This window comes from Furipterus horrens, unplaced genomic scaffold (genome assembly GCF_987537825.1).
Source record: "Furipterus horrens unplaced genomic scaffold, mFurHor1.1.pri manual_scaffold_4, whole genome shotgun sequence".
NCBI classification, from domain to species: Eukaryota; Metazoa; Chordata; class Mammalia; order Chiroptera; family Furipteridae; genus Furipterus; species Furipterus horrens.
In genome coordinates, this window is record NW_028327174.1 from 40,488,543 (window position 1) to 40,508,372 (window position 19,830).

At 38.5% G+C, this 19,830-nt stretch overlaps 1 protein-coding gene across 1 annotated transcript in view; it reads left to right on the forward strand.

The window, feature by feature from the left end:
* Positions 1-19,830, forward strand: part of FGD4 (FYVE, RhoGEF and PH domain containing 4) — a 193,945-nt gene that overhangs the window by 161,419 nt on the left and 12,696 nt on the right. The window contains exons 6-11 of the mRNA XM_090272997.1: positions 1,742-1,887; positions 2,335-2,491; positions 5,216-5,354; positions 7,647-7,705; positions 8,033-8,179; positions 15,217-15,389. Of these exons, the coding sequence (XP_090129123.1) occupies positions 1,742-1,887; positions 2,335-2,491; positions 5,216-5,354; positions 7,647-7,705; positions 8,033-8,179; positions 15,217-15,389 (821 nt within the window). The remainder of the gene's footprint in view (positions 1-1,741; positions 1,888-2,334; positions 2,492-5,215; positions 5,355-7,646; positions 7,706-8,032; positions 8,180-15,216; positions 15,390-19,830) is intronic.

A 19,830-nucleotide genomic window follows, 5' to 3' on the forward strand; every position in this document is an offset into this window, starting at 1 on the left:
TTTTTTGTATCTAATTTCCCCAACACCATTCATTAAATAGACTGTTTACCCCATAGTATGGCCTTGCCTTCTTTGTCAAATATTAATTGACCATAAAGATGTAGGTTTATTTATGGGCTCTCTATTTATTCCATTGATCTATGTGTCTGTTTTTTTATGCCAGGACTAAGTTGTTTTGATTACTATGGCCTTGTAGTATACTTTGATATCAGGTAGTGTGATTCCTCTGACTTTGTTCTTCTTTCTCAAGGTTGCTGTGGCTATTCAAGGTATTCTGTGGTTTCATGTAAATTTTTGGAATATTCTAGTTCTGTGGAAAAGTTTCTAAATGTAAGTGTAACTTGAAAACTAAGGTCTCTTAATCCTGCTTCAGTGATAAAAGAGCAAGATAATTGATAGATTGTCTGCTAATACAGGTTCCTTTTATAAGAGGAAGTCTCCATGTTTGAGTGTTAGTTGTAAGAATTGTCCCACCTCTGCCATTAGAAAACTGGAACACTCCGGGAGTAGGTAGTCCTGTGTCCATTCCATGTCATTGATTCCTAGAGTAAACTGTGTCCCTGTTACAGTGAGCCTTAGGGGCCAAATTAAAGCTGTGTTCTTTGAAATAAAGAGTTTGTGACTTAAATGTTCATTTTCCAAAGAATTTCTATGTAAGTCGATCAATTTATGTTGAGTTTGTATCTTTGAAACAACTTTTTTCCTCATGGGGATCACAGACCTGAAACATTTAGGTATTCCCATAGTGGAGATGCGCCTTTTCTTCTTATCAAATTGTGGTCCTCCCCTCACCCCTCCACTACCTTTTTCCACCACATTAGCTTGTTCAGCTATTGTTGCTGACCTTAGAGAATTTTAGAGTCTTAATTACTTCAATATCTGATCTATGGGAGTCTCTAAGGACATAATTTTGTTCTTTTTGCCTCCCAAGAGAATGCTGTGGAGGAGAATTTAGAAAATTAACAACCATCTAGACATTATGGAGGAACAGACCTCCTTTGGCCTACACTTAACAGAATGGCAAGAGGTATAGTAGTCCTAGTAGAGAATAGCTAAGACTGCAAATTCTTTTTTATTGTCTTTAAGATATCAGTTATTATGTGCAGGACAGGAGAAGGTCTTTTTATACTCAAATCAGTGTTTTAATTTAGGCATTATTTTTCACTAAAGAGCAGGAAAATATTGGAGAACTGAAATATTCTTTTGTTCATCCACTGACCAGCTATTTACCAAGCACCTTTCCTCCTGTGGAAACTAAATCAGGATATGCTCCCTCCCCAAAGAATGTATAGTTTTAATAGAAAAAAAGAGATTCCAACAAATGACAGCAAAGGCAATATGTAGTGAGTGACATACCCGTCATTCGAAACATAAACAGGAATGGGAAGTACCACAGTTACTATGTGTATGTAAACTTTTTAAATCTCTTAACTCTACCTGTGGATAGGGTCGCTCAATCCTGTTAACCTCAATTGGAAATTCTCTGGCACAGAAAAGGTTAACATGCCACAGAAAGAGGCAAAGCCCAGGTTAGAGTCAAAGTTTCCTAATTCTAACTCCTGATTCTTCTTAATCAAAGCACAGGCTCACTCCTACAGTTCAAAAGTGATTGATTTCTTAAACCATGAACTTTTTCATTTATTCAACAGAATGTTATTAAAGAGCCCACTACGTGCCTAGCACAATGCCATATGATGAGCCAATAAATTTGAAGTAATGTTTACTTTATTCTCTTACTCAGGTATTTTATTGCAAGCTCTTGGAAGAGGCAAATCGAGGGTCATTTCCAGCAGAGATGGTGAATAAAATCTTTTCTAATATTTCATCAATAAATGCCTTCCATAGTAAATTCCTATTGCCAGAACTGGAGAAACGAATGCAAGAATGGTAAGAGGAATAGATAGCAAATGATATGTCTAAGACAGTCATACTAGATGCTGTGTTATTCAGCTTTTAAATTGAAATATTAATGTCACACAGGGCCATAGGCAAACATTTGTGCTAAATTTTATGTTATAGACCAATTAATAGAAATTGCATGTTTTCAACTTTAGTTGAAAAGAATTTTATCTCTGCTCTTCAAACTATTTTGATTAGTGGAGATAAGATATTAGGGGTCATCTGGAGCTTCAAGATTTTCTTAGCTCTCTCTTTACTATATCATCCCTAACTTCATTTAATTCTCTACCTTCCTTCATTCTCTACCAATCTCACAGCAAAGTGGATCCAGTCAAGCAAAGGGTATGTGTAGAAAAGTGATGACTTCATTTGAAGCCCTGTTAATTCACTTATTCTATGAGAAATCTTAATGACTTGTTTCTGTATTTTGTACAGGGAAACTACCCCTAGAATTGGTGATATCCTTCAGAAATTGGCGCCATTCCTTAAGATGTATGGAGAATATGTAAAGGGATTTGATAACGCAATGGAATTGGTTAAAAACATGACAGAACGTATCCCCCAATTCAAATCAGTAGTTGAAGAAATTCAGGTAATACGACACTTTTATTCAAGGCTCTGCATCAGTTTTTCTGTACAAATCATCGTCTTCTGGATCTAAAGTGTAGGTTGCAATATCTGTCCAGGACACCTAGCCAAATTCCATTCCACTTTGAATTATGCAGATATCACCTCTGCAAAATTAAAATATTTATTGAGCATTTGCCATGTATTGAGTAGTGAATTCTCCATTTGATTTTGAGATCAGAGAGAGGTTTTATCAGAGGTCCACATACATTGCAAAGCGAATTCCCATTTAGTTCTGCACCTCTCATGCCTTCTTTCAGAGGTTGAGATGTTGGAATGCATATAAATGGATATAAAGAATGATTCCCATGAATCCTGACATTTTGGAAACATAATTATTTTGGATTTTTTTGTCACTTTATTTATATGTCCTGATTTTTAAAAAAATCTATTACCCCTGGATAATGCATTTTAGTAATACCATAGTAATTTCTATTGGATTCTCTAGTCAAAATTGTTAATAGCTATTCTTTGCTGAAGTTTAAATATTTAGAAGGAATTGTTTAGATCACATAAGATTCCAGGGTTGGGGATTCTGCTACTCCCTGACTGCTCTCTCTTGTGTTTCCTCCTTCTCTATATTTGCCTGTGAGAGAATATATTCCAGGAGCTTACCATGGAGCTGTTGAATAATAAGTGCTCTCTACATCATGGTGACGAGGGTGGTCATTATTTTATCAAATCTTAAATCTGTCTCCACACTGTCTGTTGTCTCTGTATTATGAGGAAATGATGGGGTTGTGAAAGGTGCAATGGACTGAGAATCAGCTAACCTAGTTTAGAATCCTGGTCTGCCGCTTACAATCATTTGACCTTAGGAAACTCTCTTAACTCTTCTCAGCCACAGTTTCCTTATGTACAAAGTTTGGGATCAGTAATATTTTCTTGGATATAAGTTTGTTAGAGAAAATTAAATGAGGTAACGAAACTAATATTTATTAAGCAAAGCCATTAGCTCTCAGCTTCCATGCTAATTTCAGGCTCTTTTTTCTTTTGCTGGTCTACAACGATAACTTTTAAACTAGCCTCCCCACACTTCCTAAAGCCATATTGCAGTAGGTTGATCTTAACAGATATCTAAGGATATCACCCCCCCCCCCGGCCTGAAAACCTGAATTAAATGAAACAATACTAAACACGGTTTGACATTATTACCCCGAATTACTGTTTCTTCTTCATTCTGTTTCCCTACAAATACATTACTTGCCAACAAAACTCAGTTGTTCTCTTTTACTGAACATGTTTCATGCCCCACTGTCTTGGGCCTGTTCTCCAAGGTCACTCTATCCTCACTTGCCTCCTGGTCTTCCTCACTTTCCTTCCCACCCAAAGCCTGCCCTCAACCAAGTTCATGCTAAAGGCTCCTTTTCCTGTGAAGCCTTGGGATTGTTGTTTGCTTTAATGTAAACATCGCATCTTAATACAACTTTTATACCCTGCAGTGCCTTAATCATGGTATGAGTTTAATAAATATGTTAGGATTAATGTTTTGTTTAATGTAAATGAGAACATATCTTACTTCTCAAGTAATCTTTTGCCTTTTTTACATTAACAGTTTATTGAAAACAAATGCTATGGACTCAGTTTCTCCTGGGGGAAAATCTATTTAGGGATTTTGGTTTCTAATGGAAAAGAATGCCATGACCTAATGAAAAATTAACATTTTTTGACAGAATAAAATGATCAGATCTTGTCATTCTTTTTTAAGTTCAAAGGAAATGACATTTGTGATAGCCTTATTATGAACTAGTTCCTGCTGCGTCCAAAGTCATTTAATAAAGTTGTTCTTAGTGAAGCTCATTAAATATAGGGTGTGGCAAAAGTAGGTTTACAGTTGTGAGTACACAAAACACTTTATTCTTATATTGATATTATTTGTTTATTGTATTATTTTTCATACAAACAATTATAAACCTACTTTTGGCACACCATGTAGATGCTTCGTTTAAAAATCTCTGGAGTATGATTTACTAATGTGACCTCACTCACCCTTGTAGGGACTAATTGAAGTGGTTGCCAGCAATCTGGAATACAGTATTCCCTCACTTATCGTGGGTATTACGTTCTAGACCCCCCCGCGATAGGTGAAAATCCACGAAGTAGGAACCTTACATTTATTTTAGTATTTATATATATTTTAAGGCTTTATAAACCTTTCCCACACACGTATAAACCATTCCCAGTTCCTTATTAACCTTTCCCATTCCCTTATTAACCTTTTCTACACTTTTATAAACACTACATATACAGTACCGCAAAATCCCGCGATATAGCGAAAAATCCGCGATAAATAATTAAATATAATATTTTAAAAATCCCACAATACAGTGAGGCCGCGATAAGTAAACTGCAATAAAGAGAGGGACTGCTGTATTCTTGCTTATAATTCCACTTGATTTTCCTTTCTGTTCTTACACTAGGTTGTTAGACCTCAAACTGAAATGAAAGAATCCAGGGTGTTTTAAAATGCACACGCCCAGTCCCTAACCTCAAAGACTATAGTTTCATTGATTGGGGTGGTGTTCAACATTTCCATTATTAATAAAACTCCAGATATATCTAATGCAGATGTGATACACAGACCATACTTTGTAGAGAGATACTGCCCTTGATGAAAGCTCTGTATTACAGTGAGTTTTTAGATGAGGCACCCTAATTTTTAAATCTTTTTTTATAAACCTAATTACAGAAACAGAAGATCTGTGGGAACTTGACTTTGCAGCACCACATGCTAGAACCTGTTCAGCGGATTCCCCGGTATGAGATGCTCCTTAAGGATTACCTGCGGAAGTTGCCCCCTGATTCTCCCGACTGGAACGATGCTAAAAGTAAGTGCTGTTCCCCCTGCTCTTTTCTGTTATGGGATAATTTGGTGGCCAAGCAGCCTTGTGACAACAAAGGGAGGTAGTCTCACAGTCACTTTAGTAAAATATTAGTGACAGAAAATAACTTCACTGGAAATTGTTATCAGCACCTCCGTTAGGCAGGCACTTCAGAGCAATGCAGACCACATTTCTCGTGCTGGTTTCACGTTAATCATTAACTGAAATATAAGACTATAGTCTTAGAGATATCTGGAATAACAATACACAATTACCTTCTCACAGGAAGAATACAACCGTTCAGAATTACTAGTGCTATTGATTAATTAGATAGATTGATGTATACCAAGAAAGTTAAAATGGTATTTATTATGTAAAAACAACCTAAACAGAGTTGGCTCTACCTGCTCTGAAGAGAAAATGGAGTTATTTAGCATCAGTTAACATTTTTCCTGGGAAAATTTAATTCCTATTCTGTTGACTGTCTTTTATTTTATAGACTTCTCATTTGTATCTTTTAGATCATAAATGAAAGGCACTTTTCTTTTTAAGACTCAAGAGTTTCAATAGTAATTTTACTTTCTCGTGTACTTTTTAAAAATCTGTTAGCCTTGAACGTAAGAATGAAAGTTAAGAAATAGAAATGGGTTAGTATTCAGTACGTATTAAAAATACTGGTGTACAACCTTAAAGCATTGTCACTTCCCTAATAATTGCTTGTCTTCTGTAACAAGTGAACTTTGATCAGAGATGAGGAACACAACACACAATCTTTGGTCTTGGAGCCTGGGTGGTTTTTTGAACACAGGCTGTCTTGGGTTTGATTTTCCCACCATCCAAGTGAGTCAGTGGCCAAAGGAACTTCTCTCTTCCCCTTTCTCCCTCTTCAGTTTAGAACTCTCCAGACTTGATTTCTGCCACTTTTTATTTCATCTCCCCTGGCCACTCCTCTGGCCTGAGTGCTTGGTGTTACTGGAAGAACTAGTGGTTGGGTTGGAGGTGGGAACCCTGCTGCCACTCCACACATGGACCTCTTGTGTGGGGTCCCCATCCTGTCTTGTGTTGTTTTTCTCTGCCGTGGATTCTGGAGAGAATGTGCAGAATTGTCCAAATCAGCATAGGTCTCCAAAATGTAAGTCAAAGCCTTTGAATAGAGAAGAAACAGAATTTTTATTTATATTTTAGAGAACTAGTTTCTTTTCTGTTCGAAGACTTTGACTTCCTCGAAGGTGCCAGTGTCAACAGTGACAAAGCTGGCAACATGGTACTGTGTTTTATTATTATTTTTTTATGTCCCGTTGCTACTTACACTAAAATTCTAAGGAAAACATAGAGGGAGACCTAAAAGTAGGGAAGGCAGCAGAAGTGTGTTTTGTGCAGCAGTAGAACAAAGAGGACAGAAAATTTGGTCCAGAGGTGATAAGGTTGTTGTAACAGAATTAACCCTGCCATTATTCATAAGATAGAAAAGGAAGGAAGAGAGAGGACATGGTTTAGGATTATGAGTTCCCCGGGGTTGAGCCGGCAGGAGACCTCAGCTTTCACAGCTTCACCAGCGGTCCCGGAGCTCCTATGTGCACATAACAGGAGTTCCCATTCCCATGTCTTGCTACCACCCACCCAGCACCAAATGCTTCCATCGGCATTGGCATCAGAAGATTCTCCTTTACCTGGCTGAGGCTAGAACTGTGGCTATCTTTTTCCCAAACAAAGTTGTTTATGCTTAGTGGTTGAATTGCTCATAAGAACGAATAAAATAATACCACTGAAATATTGTAGAAATTTGAGTTAGAAGACTTAGGTTCAAATGTGGCCCTTTAATATCAGAGTTGTGTGACTGTATTCAAGGCACATCACTCTCCATTTCTTTCATCTGTCAAATGGAGCTAATATACCTTCCATTGAAGGTTGTATGAGAAGTAATTGACCTAATATCTATGAAAGTATCTGGCAGAGTGCCTTGTCCCAAGCTACTAGTGTACATGGTGTTTGTTGATTTTGAAAGTTTCATTATGGATTAGATAAACTTGTAAGCCTAATTATTGCCTATGACTTTTTATGAGGAAATACCTTCAAGTTCCAAGTATTAATCTACTTACAAATGAACTTTTGAAAGTTTCCAGTTTGTAAATGGAAATCGCCCCTGCTGCTTTTATTGTGTATCTTTGGTCTCAGATTTCTGCTGCTTTTTTCCCTTCCAGATTTCTTCTTACTATAATGAGAACTGTGTTATTCAGCTATCTAGTAGCATAGTAAGGACAACATATGTTTACTTTCTTTTCTTTTTTTCTCACTTAGAATCACTTGAAATTATATCTACAGCAGCAAGTCATTCAAATAGTGCAATAAGAAAAATGGTAAGTGTTTTTCAGAGGAGACAGTAATCTTCTAGTTAGATAATTGTCAATAGCCTAGCCTAACATTATCTACAGGATTGGATTCAAATTGAATTGATACAGATAAACCAAAAAGATTGTTTGTAAACGGTTTAGTGTTTTCTGTAACAGCTCTCTTCCCCCAGGTTTTAATTTCCTTATAATTGGCATATTTTATACCAAAATTTATGCTTAGTTCCAGTTGCTTCTGAGTTATTCATATTTTAGCTAAGGTTGTTGCATTATTAAAGCCACTGAGGTGATACCTCCTTATATTTGATCTTGTTGTGTTTTGTTTTGATTTCCTAGGAGAACTTAAAGAAACTCTTAGAGATTTATGAAATGTTGGGAGAAGAAGAAGACATTGTAAATCCTTCAAATGAACTAATAAAAGAAGGACAGATCCTTAAACTAGCTGCTCGGAACACATCAGCACAAGAACGCTACCTTTTCTTAGTGAGTAGTATAGTGTGAGCAAGTCACAGGAGAATAATTTATAAATGCTGTTACATACATCTTGGCTAAGTAGGATGCTGTCTATATATCCAACCTGGTGTGGTCACCACAAGGGGAATGTCCTTAGTAGCTGACACTTGTTCTTTCAAGGACACAAATCTTTTTTTGAAGTATTTTTCTATCATTTTTCTATGTATTTATCATATGTAATTTACTCCAGTAACACAGACTGAAGACAATTTAAGCTTTCCCTCAGGATTATAGCCATCAGTGTGTATGTGGGCTATGACATGCTTTCTGGAATCATCCTTTTCTTATTTCAGATTTTCTCTTTCCTTTCATTCTTACAGGATAAAAGGTACCATTTCCTGGGTATTGACTGGGTCAGCATACTATTCCTTAACAACGGTTCTCTTCCTAATCACCTCTAACCACTACTAATCTTCTTAGCCCAAAGTATATAAGCAACATTGGAAAACTTGTGCCTAAAACACTGATGTGAAAAGTACATGAGTTTACTGCGTAGTCCTTCTCACTGCATTCGGTCCCTGTCCCTTCCTTCACTTCCTGAAAATGACACTTAGTCTGGGCTTATCTCAAATGCAGGAGCTCTTCCTGGGGTATCCAGGCTATTTACTTTTAGTCACTGGTAATTCCAGCTTTTTTTTTTTTTTATCTCATGATATACTGATGATCTTAGTAATAGCTAACATTGAGTAAGAATAAGCTAACATTGAGTAATAGCTCAGTAAGTGTTAGTTATAATTATGAATGTTAATTATAGGCAAAGAAACAGAAACATTGGAAAAGAGGCTGCCCAGTGACTGGCACACGATTATATTCTCAGGATGTCCCTCACATCTGACTTGAATGCTGCAAGGCAGTCATCTCAGCACTAGAATATGAGCTGTCATTGGGGGCTTAGAAGTTTCCATTGTCTGGTTACAGCCTCCCTGAAAAGAAAAATTTATAGGAACTAATTGTCACAGAGAGAACAGTGTTCTCATTTTTGAAAAAGAACATATGGTTCCCATATGATGCAGAAGTTCTACTCCAAGTTTGTATAACTTGAGAAAACTGAAAACATGTATCTACACAAAACTTGTACATCATTGTTTATAGCAAAATTATTCATACTAGCCAAAAAGTAGAAATAACCAAAATTTTCATCAACTTATAAATGGGTAACCAAAACGTTCATCAACTTATAAATGGGTAAGCAAATTGTGGTATATCCATGCAGTGGAATATGATATGCCAATAAAAAGGAATAAACTATACTCCCTGCCCAGGTGGCCCAGTTGGTTGGAGTGTCATCCCTTACACGAGAAATGTTGCAGGTTCGAAGTTCGATCTCCAGTCAAGGGCACATACCTAGGTTGCGGGTTCAATCCCCGTTCCAGACAAGTACAGGAGGCAACCAGTCGATGTCTCTCTCTCTCTCTCTCTCTCTCTCTCTCTCTCTCTCTCTCTCTCTCTCTCTCTCAAATCAATAAAAAAATTCTCAGGTAAGGATTTAAAAAAAGGACTAAACTACATGGTACGTGGAGGAACTTTGAAAACATTGTGTCAGATGAAAGAGGTCATTCACAAAAGGCTACACTGTATACTTCCATTTATATGAAATGCCCAGAATAGGCAAATGCATAAAGGTGGGATGTAAATAGTGGTTGCATAGGGATGGGGGGGGAGGTGGGAGGTAGGGTGTCCATTTGGAGTCATGAAATGTTCTGGAATTAGGTAGCAGTGATCATTGCACAATGTATGGCTATTCTAAAAACCATGAATTATACATTTTAAAGGGGTATATTTTATGATATATAAATTATACTATACAATAAATCAATAACTTTAAAAATATAGAGATATTGTCCAAATTAACTACAAAAATAATCTGAGCTCAACATAAGTATTTCAACCTTTCAGAAGTTAAAAGGAGAGCTAAATGTAAATCAGGCACATGTGATGGCCTGTCGAAGTTCAAAGGTCTATTTATTTTGAATTGTAGATTTTGTTACTCAGGTGTGGTGAGGCCACCAGATTGGAGATGATTGCCATTGAAAATATAGTTATACTTACAGATTCCAAAGGAAGGGGCCATCCGCACCGTGGAGGGCTACATTAGAAAGCACCAGAGTTGAGAGACAGAGGGAATGAGGAGAAAATGTGGCCAAGAGCTTTTATTGTGGTTTCTGCAAGAAGGGATGGGCAAGGCAAGGGAAGCAGGCTTAGAATTTGCCAGTGTACATCATTTTCTCAGGCTCTGGGGCTTCGGGGCTGTTTTCTGGGACATGGCCCTAGGGTGATTAGGGCAGGGGAATCCTCACTCAGTCAATGAGAGCCCGAAAAAGGAGGTGGTTGGGTATGTGGGCTCCAGATAGGTAGGTTTCCCTAAGAAAGGCGTGCTTGCAGGTGAGTCACTTACTGTTTCTGGGACTTGGGTAACCCTGAGAGGGATAGACCCTCCAGTGTCTGCAAGGTCCCAAAATGTCAAAGCATCAGAAATACAGATTAAAAAGAGATACATAATACACTATTCTTGGGGCAATGCCTGGAAGTCTGTCTTCCCTTTGTCATTACCCTGCCTTTAGGTGCTTAGGTAATCTTTCTTTGCCCTCTTCCACATTAGTGGTAGAGTCTCTACAGTGAAGCTTTTAACCAATCACCTGAGTTTAATTTTCACATTTGAGAATTGCTCTGGGAATAGTTTTCGGTTGTGTGCCTTGATGCAGACCCAAATTAAGCAGGAGGACAGGTGGCAAGGAGCCTTGGGGGAAGACAGCAGTAGTGACTTTGAGGTGAGGACCCATCTTTTTCTAGTTAGTGTAAGCTGTCGAACATGTCCTGATGTCATTGCCTCCAGGGAGAAGAAAGTCATACAGCAGGAATGGTAGGAAAGCCACATTTATCTTCTGCAGACCATCTTAGAAGCATTTTCCTGTGGTGCTGACCCTGTTAACCCTCCCCGTCTAGTACTATACTTGTCACAGAATCTCTCTTCCGTCCGCACACTTTTATTCCTGTGGAGCATCTTGGTTTTTTCATATGTAGAAACTTCAGATGTACCTTTTTTCCCCCCTCTCTCTCTAGAAAGAAAATGAGGGCTAGTTGTCTGTTTCCTACTCTGGAGGTGTTACACTTGTTTGAAAAGCCAAATTATATTTAGAATCTGATTTTGGTTTTCAAATATTCATGTGTTTGCAAATTTGCTTGCCTTCACACCATTTTTAAAAATATCAATAGCAGTGTACTCCGTTGATTAAATAAATAACTGCACCTGACATCTGAAAGTTTAAAAAAAAAAATCACACAATTTTCCTATAGAATAGCCCGAGAAGTTTTACTCTTGAACCTTTGGAGTTCTATTTCTTATTTCCTTGTAGCTTGACAGATTTAGAATTTTTTCCCCTTGAACTGTTTAAACTTTGAATACAGATCAGGCTCTGGAAATTTCTCCAACAATGTACTTTTACCTTCTAAAATGAACCTTAGTGAAACAGTCACTGGTGAGACATGAAATTGAATTATTTCATTCAAATAAATATATTTTAAAAAACTTGAAATAGATAATGGAGGAACACTAGAGATCAAGAAGGGGGCACCTCCCTAAACTTTGAATAAAATTGAGACTTGCTTCTAAGCTTTGGCAAAGCCTAGCACTTCTAGAGCTTGTCTCACCAGCAAGGGGTTTCTTTGTCAACATCTACTTCTAAGCTGTGGACATGGAATAAAAAGGAACCTCCTACACTGAAAAGGAAAGTTGATCTACTCAGAGTTACCGTTGCTCTAACTTCCTCTTTTAGTTCCGGTGGATACCCAGAGCGAAGGTGATAGTGGCTTTTGCCACAAGATCAAGGTTCACAGTGGGGGCAGACTAGCTACCTAATTCCTTTACATATGTGGCATATACGTCTTCATAAGCAATGTTTTATATCCTTCAAAAGCTCTCACCTTCACCTCTAGGAAGAAGAAAAGTGATATTTATTGACTAGCATTAGATTTTGACCTAGATATTAAAAGGTTAATATATAGTTATTGACAATTTGGAATGTGAAGTTCCACTTAGGAAGAATATAATTAGGGGAAGCGTAATCCTGAAAGCATGAAAGGGAAAGAGAAATGTATCCTTCATTATAAGATAGTCTGTCATCTTGTATGAGCATAACTACAAAAAGTAAATGCTGCCCTGGCTGGTGTGGCTCAACCGGTTGGAGCATTGCCCCATAACCAAAAGTTTGCTGTTTTGATTCCCGGGCAGGGCATGTGCCTAGGCTATGTTTTCAATCCCTGGTTGGGGAGCCTACGAGAAGCAACCAATCAGTGTTCTTGTGTTACATTGGTATTTCTCTCTCTCTCTCTCTCTCTCTCCCCACTGCCCCCATCTCTAAAAGCAATGAAAAAATGTCCTTGGGTGAGGCCTAGAAACAAAAAAAGAGAGCAAATGCTAAGAACTCCCATATTCATGAACTTGTGTTTCTATAAAATAACAAGACTTGGCTGAACTCGAGTACAACAATCAGATAACTCAGAAATTTCATGCCAAAACATTACATTTGCCACTCAGTTTGCAGAAAATTTGGTGCTTGTTGTTATCTTTAGAGTGTGTGCCCTGTCCCTTTTGGTGGTGGCTTGGCAGCTGATCTGCGCCATTCACAACCTTGATCAGATCCCCACCTGGGAAGACTTTGATAGACGAGAGAAAGAAATGTTGACATGAACAGGTAGCAGACAAGCTGTTGCCTTAAGCAAGCTGGGATGGTGCTGAGAACCTTCCAGTTCATTATGAAATCTCTCAATCCTATGTACTACAATGAGGCTCTGATTGCCATAGTTAGAATACAGCAGATATGATAAAGGCATCGTTTATTCGTGTTTGCTTCTAGAAATGTAAATGTGAAATGTAGTGTTGAGATATACCTGATAAAATGTATTTTGTGTCCTTTATTTCTACATTATCCAGTGGTGGAAATGAAATTTCTAACACTGGTTACAGGAAGTTGCAAAATAATGTATGAGGAACAAGTGAGAAATTTGCTTTCAGAATAAGGACAACACACGACATCTCATCAAAAAGATGTTGAAATGTCTTTAAATATCCATCACCATTTCTTGTCTTTATGGCTTTGTGGAGCCAAACAGAGGAATTGGCAGAACAAGACAATTTCCCTTATCTAATCTGTCAGACAACCTGTACTTTTACAGGTAATGATTCTGAGACACTGAGAGGTTAAATTATGAATAAGGGTGTAAGTGCCCAGTTGCTCTCATCTTTGAAAAATACATGTAATCCTAGAAACAAATATGAAGTAGGAATATAGTATGAACCTTCTTTAGGAATCTGCCTATAAATTAACCCACATATTTACTCTTTCATCCTTTTGCATGTTTTAATACATTCAAAGGTAATTAAATGCCCCCCCAAAATCATTGCTCAGGCCTGACAAGCAGGAGCTGTTCATTGTTGATTAGGAATGAGGCATTACACAAAATTTGATTCAGGCTCAAAATAGTTTTTCATCTTAAAAGTAAGCCTTATACAGCTCTGGCTGGGTAGCTAAGTTGGTTGGAGCATTGTCCTTACTTGCCAAGGTGTGGGTTCAATCTCTGGGCAGGGCATATGCAAAAATTAACCAAGGAATATACGAGGTCTCTCAGGAAAAAGTCCAGCCATTGTTAGTGTAATGAGAATTCTTTGCACGACATCGATGTAGCCTGGCAGCCAAGGAGAGTGGACTGGAATGTGCATGTGTGAACAATGATGACTTCACTGTACTAGTCAGTGGGGGCGGTAGACGCTGTTGAGTGGGCATGTGTACTGTGTGGCTGTTGGATTCAAAATGACTGAGCGAGGAGAGCAACAAATATGCACCAAATTTTGTGTTAAGCTTGAACATTCCTCCATGGAAACTATTTGGGTGAATCAAAAGGCTGCAGCTATAGGCAACTGGTGATTGGCAGCTTCATCAGCACAGCGCACCTGCTCATGTATCACATCTTGTGCAGAGTTTTTTTGTGAAACATCAAATCACCCAGGGGACTCAGCCTCCCTACAGCCCAGATTTGTTGTCCTATAACTTCTGGCTTTTCTGAAACAAAATCACCTTTGAAAGGGAAGATATTTCCATCAATGAGATTCAGGAAAATACAGTGGGGCAGCTGATGGCAATTGGGAGAACTGTGTGAGGTCCCCAGGTGACTGCTTTGAAGAGGACTGAGATGTCATTGCCCTATGTACAATGTTTCTTGTATCTTGTATCTTCTTCAATTAATGTCTCTATTTTTCATGTGACATGACTGAATACTTTTTGGACAGATCTTGTATATAACTTGGGCAACATTCAGTATTTCTCTCTCCCTTCCCCCCTCTCTCTAAAACCAAAAAATAATTTTTTTAAGTAGATCTTATAAAGACTATCTTTAAAGAAACTTTTCTAAAATAGATTACTTTTCTGTTCATTTATACGGGATGACTTCTTCAGCAAGATGTGAGTCAATATAAAACAGTGACTTCATTTTCTCTAGAGTTAATGTGCTAACCTCACATGTTTGAATAAAATTTAAACTAATAACTTTAGCTATATATTAATTTAATATTAAACACACTTATAAAAATAATTGCTGAATGTTACTCTTCTCCTCTGATAGCTGTTATAGAGTTGCTCTCAGACACAGCAATTGGAAATTTTGTTCTCTAAATACTTCAGCTTTATGGGTTGAGAACTTCAGTTGGAAGGTTCTTAATAAATTGTTGCTGAATTTAACGAATTTTTAATAGTACAAAATGAGGATTGGTTTATTAAAATATCAATAAAATATTTATGAAGCAACAAAGGAAGTATACACTATGAATTTTGAACTATGATAATTTTGGTACAAGCATAAAATCTCAATATAGTATTTAAGTAATTTTGCTTGTATAGAAAGGATGATACTCCTTGGGAAGTCCTTGGAATATCGTCTAAGGTTACTTTCAGTACTGGTCACTTTCTTCTTTGTTTTCCTGTTTAGCACTGATAATGTGTTCTGCCTCCTTGCAGTTCAACAACATGCTGCTGTACTGTGTGCCGAGATTCAGCCTGGTGGGCTCTAAGTTCACAGTTCGAACCAGGGTTGGCATAGATGGAATGCAAATTGTAGAGACGCACAATGAGGAATACCCGCACACTTTCCAGGTATCTGGGAAAGAGAGAACACTGGAATTGCAAGCCAGGTGAGAGAACCATTCCTTTCATACATCTTTCAAAAGCAGCAGAATTAATTGTATAATAGAATAATTCTGAAGATCTTTCCCAAGTGAATGTTCTAGACCCCTGTGACTCTGGGTGGATGGAAGTGGAGAGATGGAAGCTCTTAAAAAGCAGATTGATGTCGTCCTTTTTGATTCCTCTACAGTGCCTAGGATAGTTGTTTTCAGAAAGTAAGCATTCGGCAAATTATATTTACTCTTTACATTTACAAGGTGCTCAAAGAATGTAATGGTTGCATTTAAGCCAAGTTTTGAGTCTTTGTAGGAAAAAGTTCTCCCCTAATCCTTTTTCCCTCCACCCTTCCTTTGGTCCACAAACGTTTATTGATGCTTATTATTTCCATGCCAAATGTTGAACACTCAGTCCTTCAGAGGCTCTGCATTCATGGGACTTAATGACACTTTAATGGAGAGAATTTTTGGAGGAGGCAGGGTGGAAAAGGTAGTGATTCTCCTGCCACAGTTGGAGGATACATGAGGGAGGCCATTTGAATCTGTAGCTACCAGTACTTCTTATGTGCTCCTTAAATGCTTCATTGAGTGGGAGACAAAGGGCTGGAATTCCAGCATCCATGCCTCTGGCATAACTGTGTTTGGAAAGAAAAAAAACCATGACAACCACTGCAGTGGATCACAGCTACCTCTTGCTGTCAGGTTTGGAAACATCTGCTTTAGTAAGACTGTTATCCATTTCTCCTATAAAGGCCTGGCATGGTGAAAACTGGGATACTCCTGAAAGTCACAGATCAGAGGGTTAAGTACCATTCCCAGCCCTCATGGTTCTGATAGCCTAGAATCCCTGCAAAGTCAGAGAGCCCTTTGGTTCCTGGGCACCAATAGCATGTGGTTCTGGCTGCTCAGGTGAATTCATCCTGGATATCTGCACTTAGTAACTGCACAAGAGCTTAAACTTCAGACTTTTAGAAGAGAATAAATCATTTTAGCAGGAATTTGTGCCCTGGAAGTCAGGGAACTGGTGAAATTACGGTTGTGAAAAATGTGGCAGACTGCAGGGCGACTGATCTAAGGGTTCGAAGGTGGCTTGGCTCTGAGTATCGTGGTTTTTCTACCTTACTGTGATGGGGTTTGGGCCCCAGACATCAAACCCAAGAGAAGAATGTATTTTGTTGACTTACTGAGCGATAGGACCTGGCAACAAGAAAGACTCCCCTGTAACTCCGGTCATTAAAGAAATCTCTCTCTCTCTCTCTCTCTCTCTTTATGTTTTTATTTTTTTACCTTTTTAAAATTCTTATTTATTCTATTACAGTTATCTCAGTGTTTCCCCCTTTTCTCTCTTACACCCAGCACCTCCCCACCCCCGCTCTGAAAACATGTCCATGGGTCATTCATACATGTTCTTTGACTAAACCTTTCCCCTTCTTTCTCCATTCCTCCCGCCCTCCCCTCTGGCCACTGTCAGTCTGTTCCATGTTTCCATGTCTCTGGTTCTGTTTTGCATGTTAGTTAATTTTGTTCATTAGGTTCCTCTTATAAGTGAGATCATATGGTATTTGTCTTTCACCAACTGGCTTACTTCACTTAGCGTGATAGTCTCCAGTTCCATCCATACGGTCACAAAAGGAAGGAATTCCATCTTTCTGCTACATAGTATTCCATTGTGTAAATGTACCACAGTTTTTTAATCCATTCATCTACTGATGGGCATTTAGTCTGTTTCCAACACCTGCCTATTGTAAATAACGTTGCTATGAACATAGGGGTGCATAAGCTCTTTTGAATTGGTGTTGCAGGATTCTTAGAGTATATTCCCAGCAGTGAAATCACTGGGTCAAAAGGCTGATCCATTTTTGATAATTTGAGGAAATTCCATACGGTTTTCCATAGTGGCTGCACCAGTCTGCATTCCCACCAACAGTGCAGTAGGGTTCCCGTTTCTCCACATCCTCACCAGCACTTGTTGTTTGCTGATTTGTTGATGATGGCCATTCTGACTGGTGTGAGGTGGTATTGCATTGTGGTTTTTATTTGCATCTCTCTGATAGCTAGTGATATTGAGCATTCTTATTTATGCCTGTGGAACCTCTGTATGTCCTCCTTAGAGAAGTACCTGTTCAGGTCCTTTGCCCATTAAAAAAATACATTTTCTATTGATTATGCTATTACAGTTGTCCCAATTTTTACCCCTTTGCTCCTCTCTTATGGTACTCTCATTCCCTACAGCAGTCCTCCCTTAGTTCATGTCCATGGGTCATGCATATAAGTCTTTGGCTTCTCCATTTTCTATACTATTCTTAACATCCCCTTGTCTATTTTGTACCTACCAATTATGCTTTGTAATCCCTGCACCTTTTCCCCCATTCTCCCCCTTCCCCCTCCTAGCTGATAACCCTCCAAATGATCTCCATATCTATGATTCTGTTCCTGTTCTGGTTGTTCACTTAGTTTTGTTTTGTTTTTTTAGATGCAGTTGTTGATAGTTGTAAATTTTTTTGCCATTTTATTGTTCATAGTTTTGATCTTTTTCTTAAATAAGTCCATTTTAGATTTCACATAATAATGGTTTGGTGATGATGAACTCCTTTGCTTCACCTTGTCTGTGAAGCACTTTTATCTGCCCTTCCACTGTAAATGATAGCTTTGCTGGATAGAGTAATATAGGTTGTAGGTCTTTGATTTTATCACTTTGAATATTTCTTGCCTGCAAAGTTTCTTTTGAGGAATCAACTGACAGTCTTATGGGAACACCTGTGTAGGGAACTCTCTTCTTTTCTCTTTCAGCTTTTAAGATTCTCTCTTTATTTCTAACCTTTGGCATTTTAATTATGATGTATCTTTGTGTGGTCCTCTTTGGGTCTAGCCTGTTTGGGACTCCCTATGCTTCCTGGACTTGTATGTCTATTTCCTTCACCAACTTAGGGAAGTTTTCAATTTCTTGCTCTTCCTCTTCTCCTTCTGGCATCCCTATGATTCAGATATTGGTAAATTAGGAGATGTTTCAGAGACTCCTTATACTATCCCCATTTTTTGTTGTTGTTTTTTAATTCTTTTTTCTTCTTGCTGTTCTGGTTTAATGCTTATTACTTCCTTGTGTTCCAAATTATTGATTTGAATCCCAGCTTCCTCCCCTCCACTGTTGGTTCACTGCAGATTTTTCTTTGTTTCAGTTAATGTAACCTTCATTTCTTCCTGGGTCTTTTAAATGTTGTTGCTATAGTCAATGAGTTCTCTGAGCATCTTGATCACCAGTGTCTTGAACTCTGTATCTGATAGGTTGGTTATCTCCATTTTGTTTAGTTTTTCTGGGGGTTTGCTCTCTTCTTTCATTTGGGCCATGTTTCTTTGCCTTCTCAATTTGGCAGCCTCCCTGTGTTTGTTTCTGTGTAGTGCTGCTTTGACTCCCTGTCCTAGTAGTGTGGCCTAAGGTAGAAAAGGCACCTGTAAATTATTTGGGGTGGAGCCTTAGGTAATCACTACGCTGGGGCTACCTGCTTCACCACTTTGTGACTCTCTTAGGGGGAGAGCTTGGAGAAGGGACAGTGCTGCTGCCTGGCTTCTGGAGGTTTGCCTGGCACCTGCCCTGTTTCCAGTCACTTCACTTACTCTCCATATGTGACTAGAGCTCTTCCAGCTCTTGCCCTGGTGCTAAATCCCAGCGGGGGTAGGTTTGTGTGTGTTCTAAGTCTTTGCGGGCCCTTTAAGTAGAGTCTCCTGAAAATCTGGCAATTTCTTCCACCGCCCCAACCCTCACTGGTTTTTACAGCCAGAGGTAATGAGGGTTTATCTTCCTGGTGCTGGAACCCTGGACTGTGCGGTCTGGTATGGGGCTGCGATTGCTTGCTCCCAAGGTATCCCTCCCAATTTTTACCCACCACACATGAATGTGAGACCTCTGTTCCACCACCACTGCAACTCTGCCCCCCACCTCCCCACCCCATCTCCCATTCTTGATACCCGTCAGGATGAATGTGGCTTCTTTAAATTCTTGGTTGTTGGATTTCCATACAGCTCGATTTTCTGTCAGTCCTGGGTGTTATTTGTTTTGAGGTCTAGTTGTAATTCTTTCTGTGGTTGCACGAGGAGGCGCAGCTTGTTTACCTTCGCCTCCATCTTGACCAGAAATTCCCATTTTTTAATTGGATTGTTTGTTTTCCCGTGTTGAGTCGTATGAGTTTTTTATATATATTGGAGATTAAAACTTTTCCCCATTGTATCATTGGCAAATATATCCTCCCATGCAATTAGTTCTGTTCTTATTTTGATCATGGTTCCTTTAGTCATGCAGAAGCTTTTTAATTTGATGTAGTCCCATTTATTTATTTTTTCTTTTATTTCCCTTGCCCTAGGAGATATATTGGCAAAAATATTGCTATGTGGCATATCTGAAATTTTATTGCCTATGTTTTGCTCTAGGACTTTTATGGTATCACGACTTTTATATAAG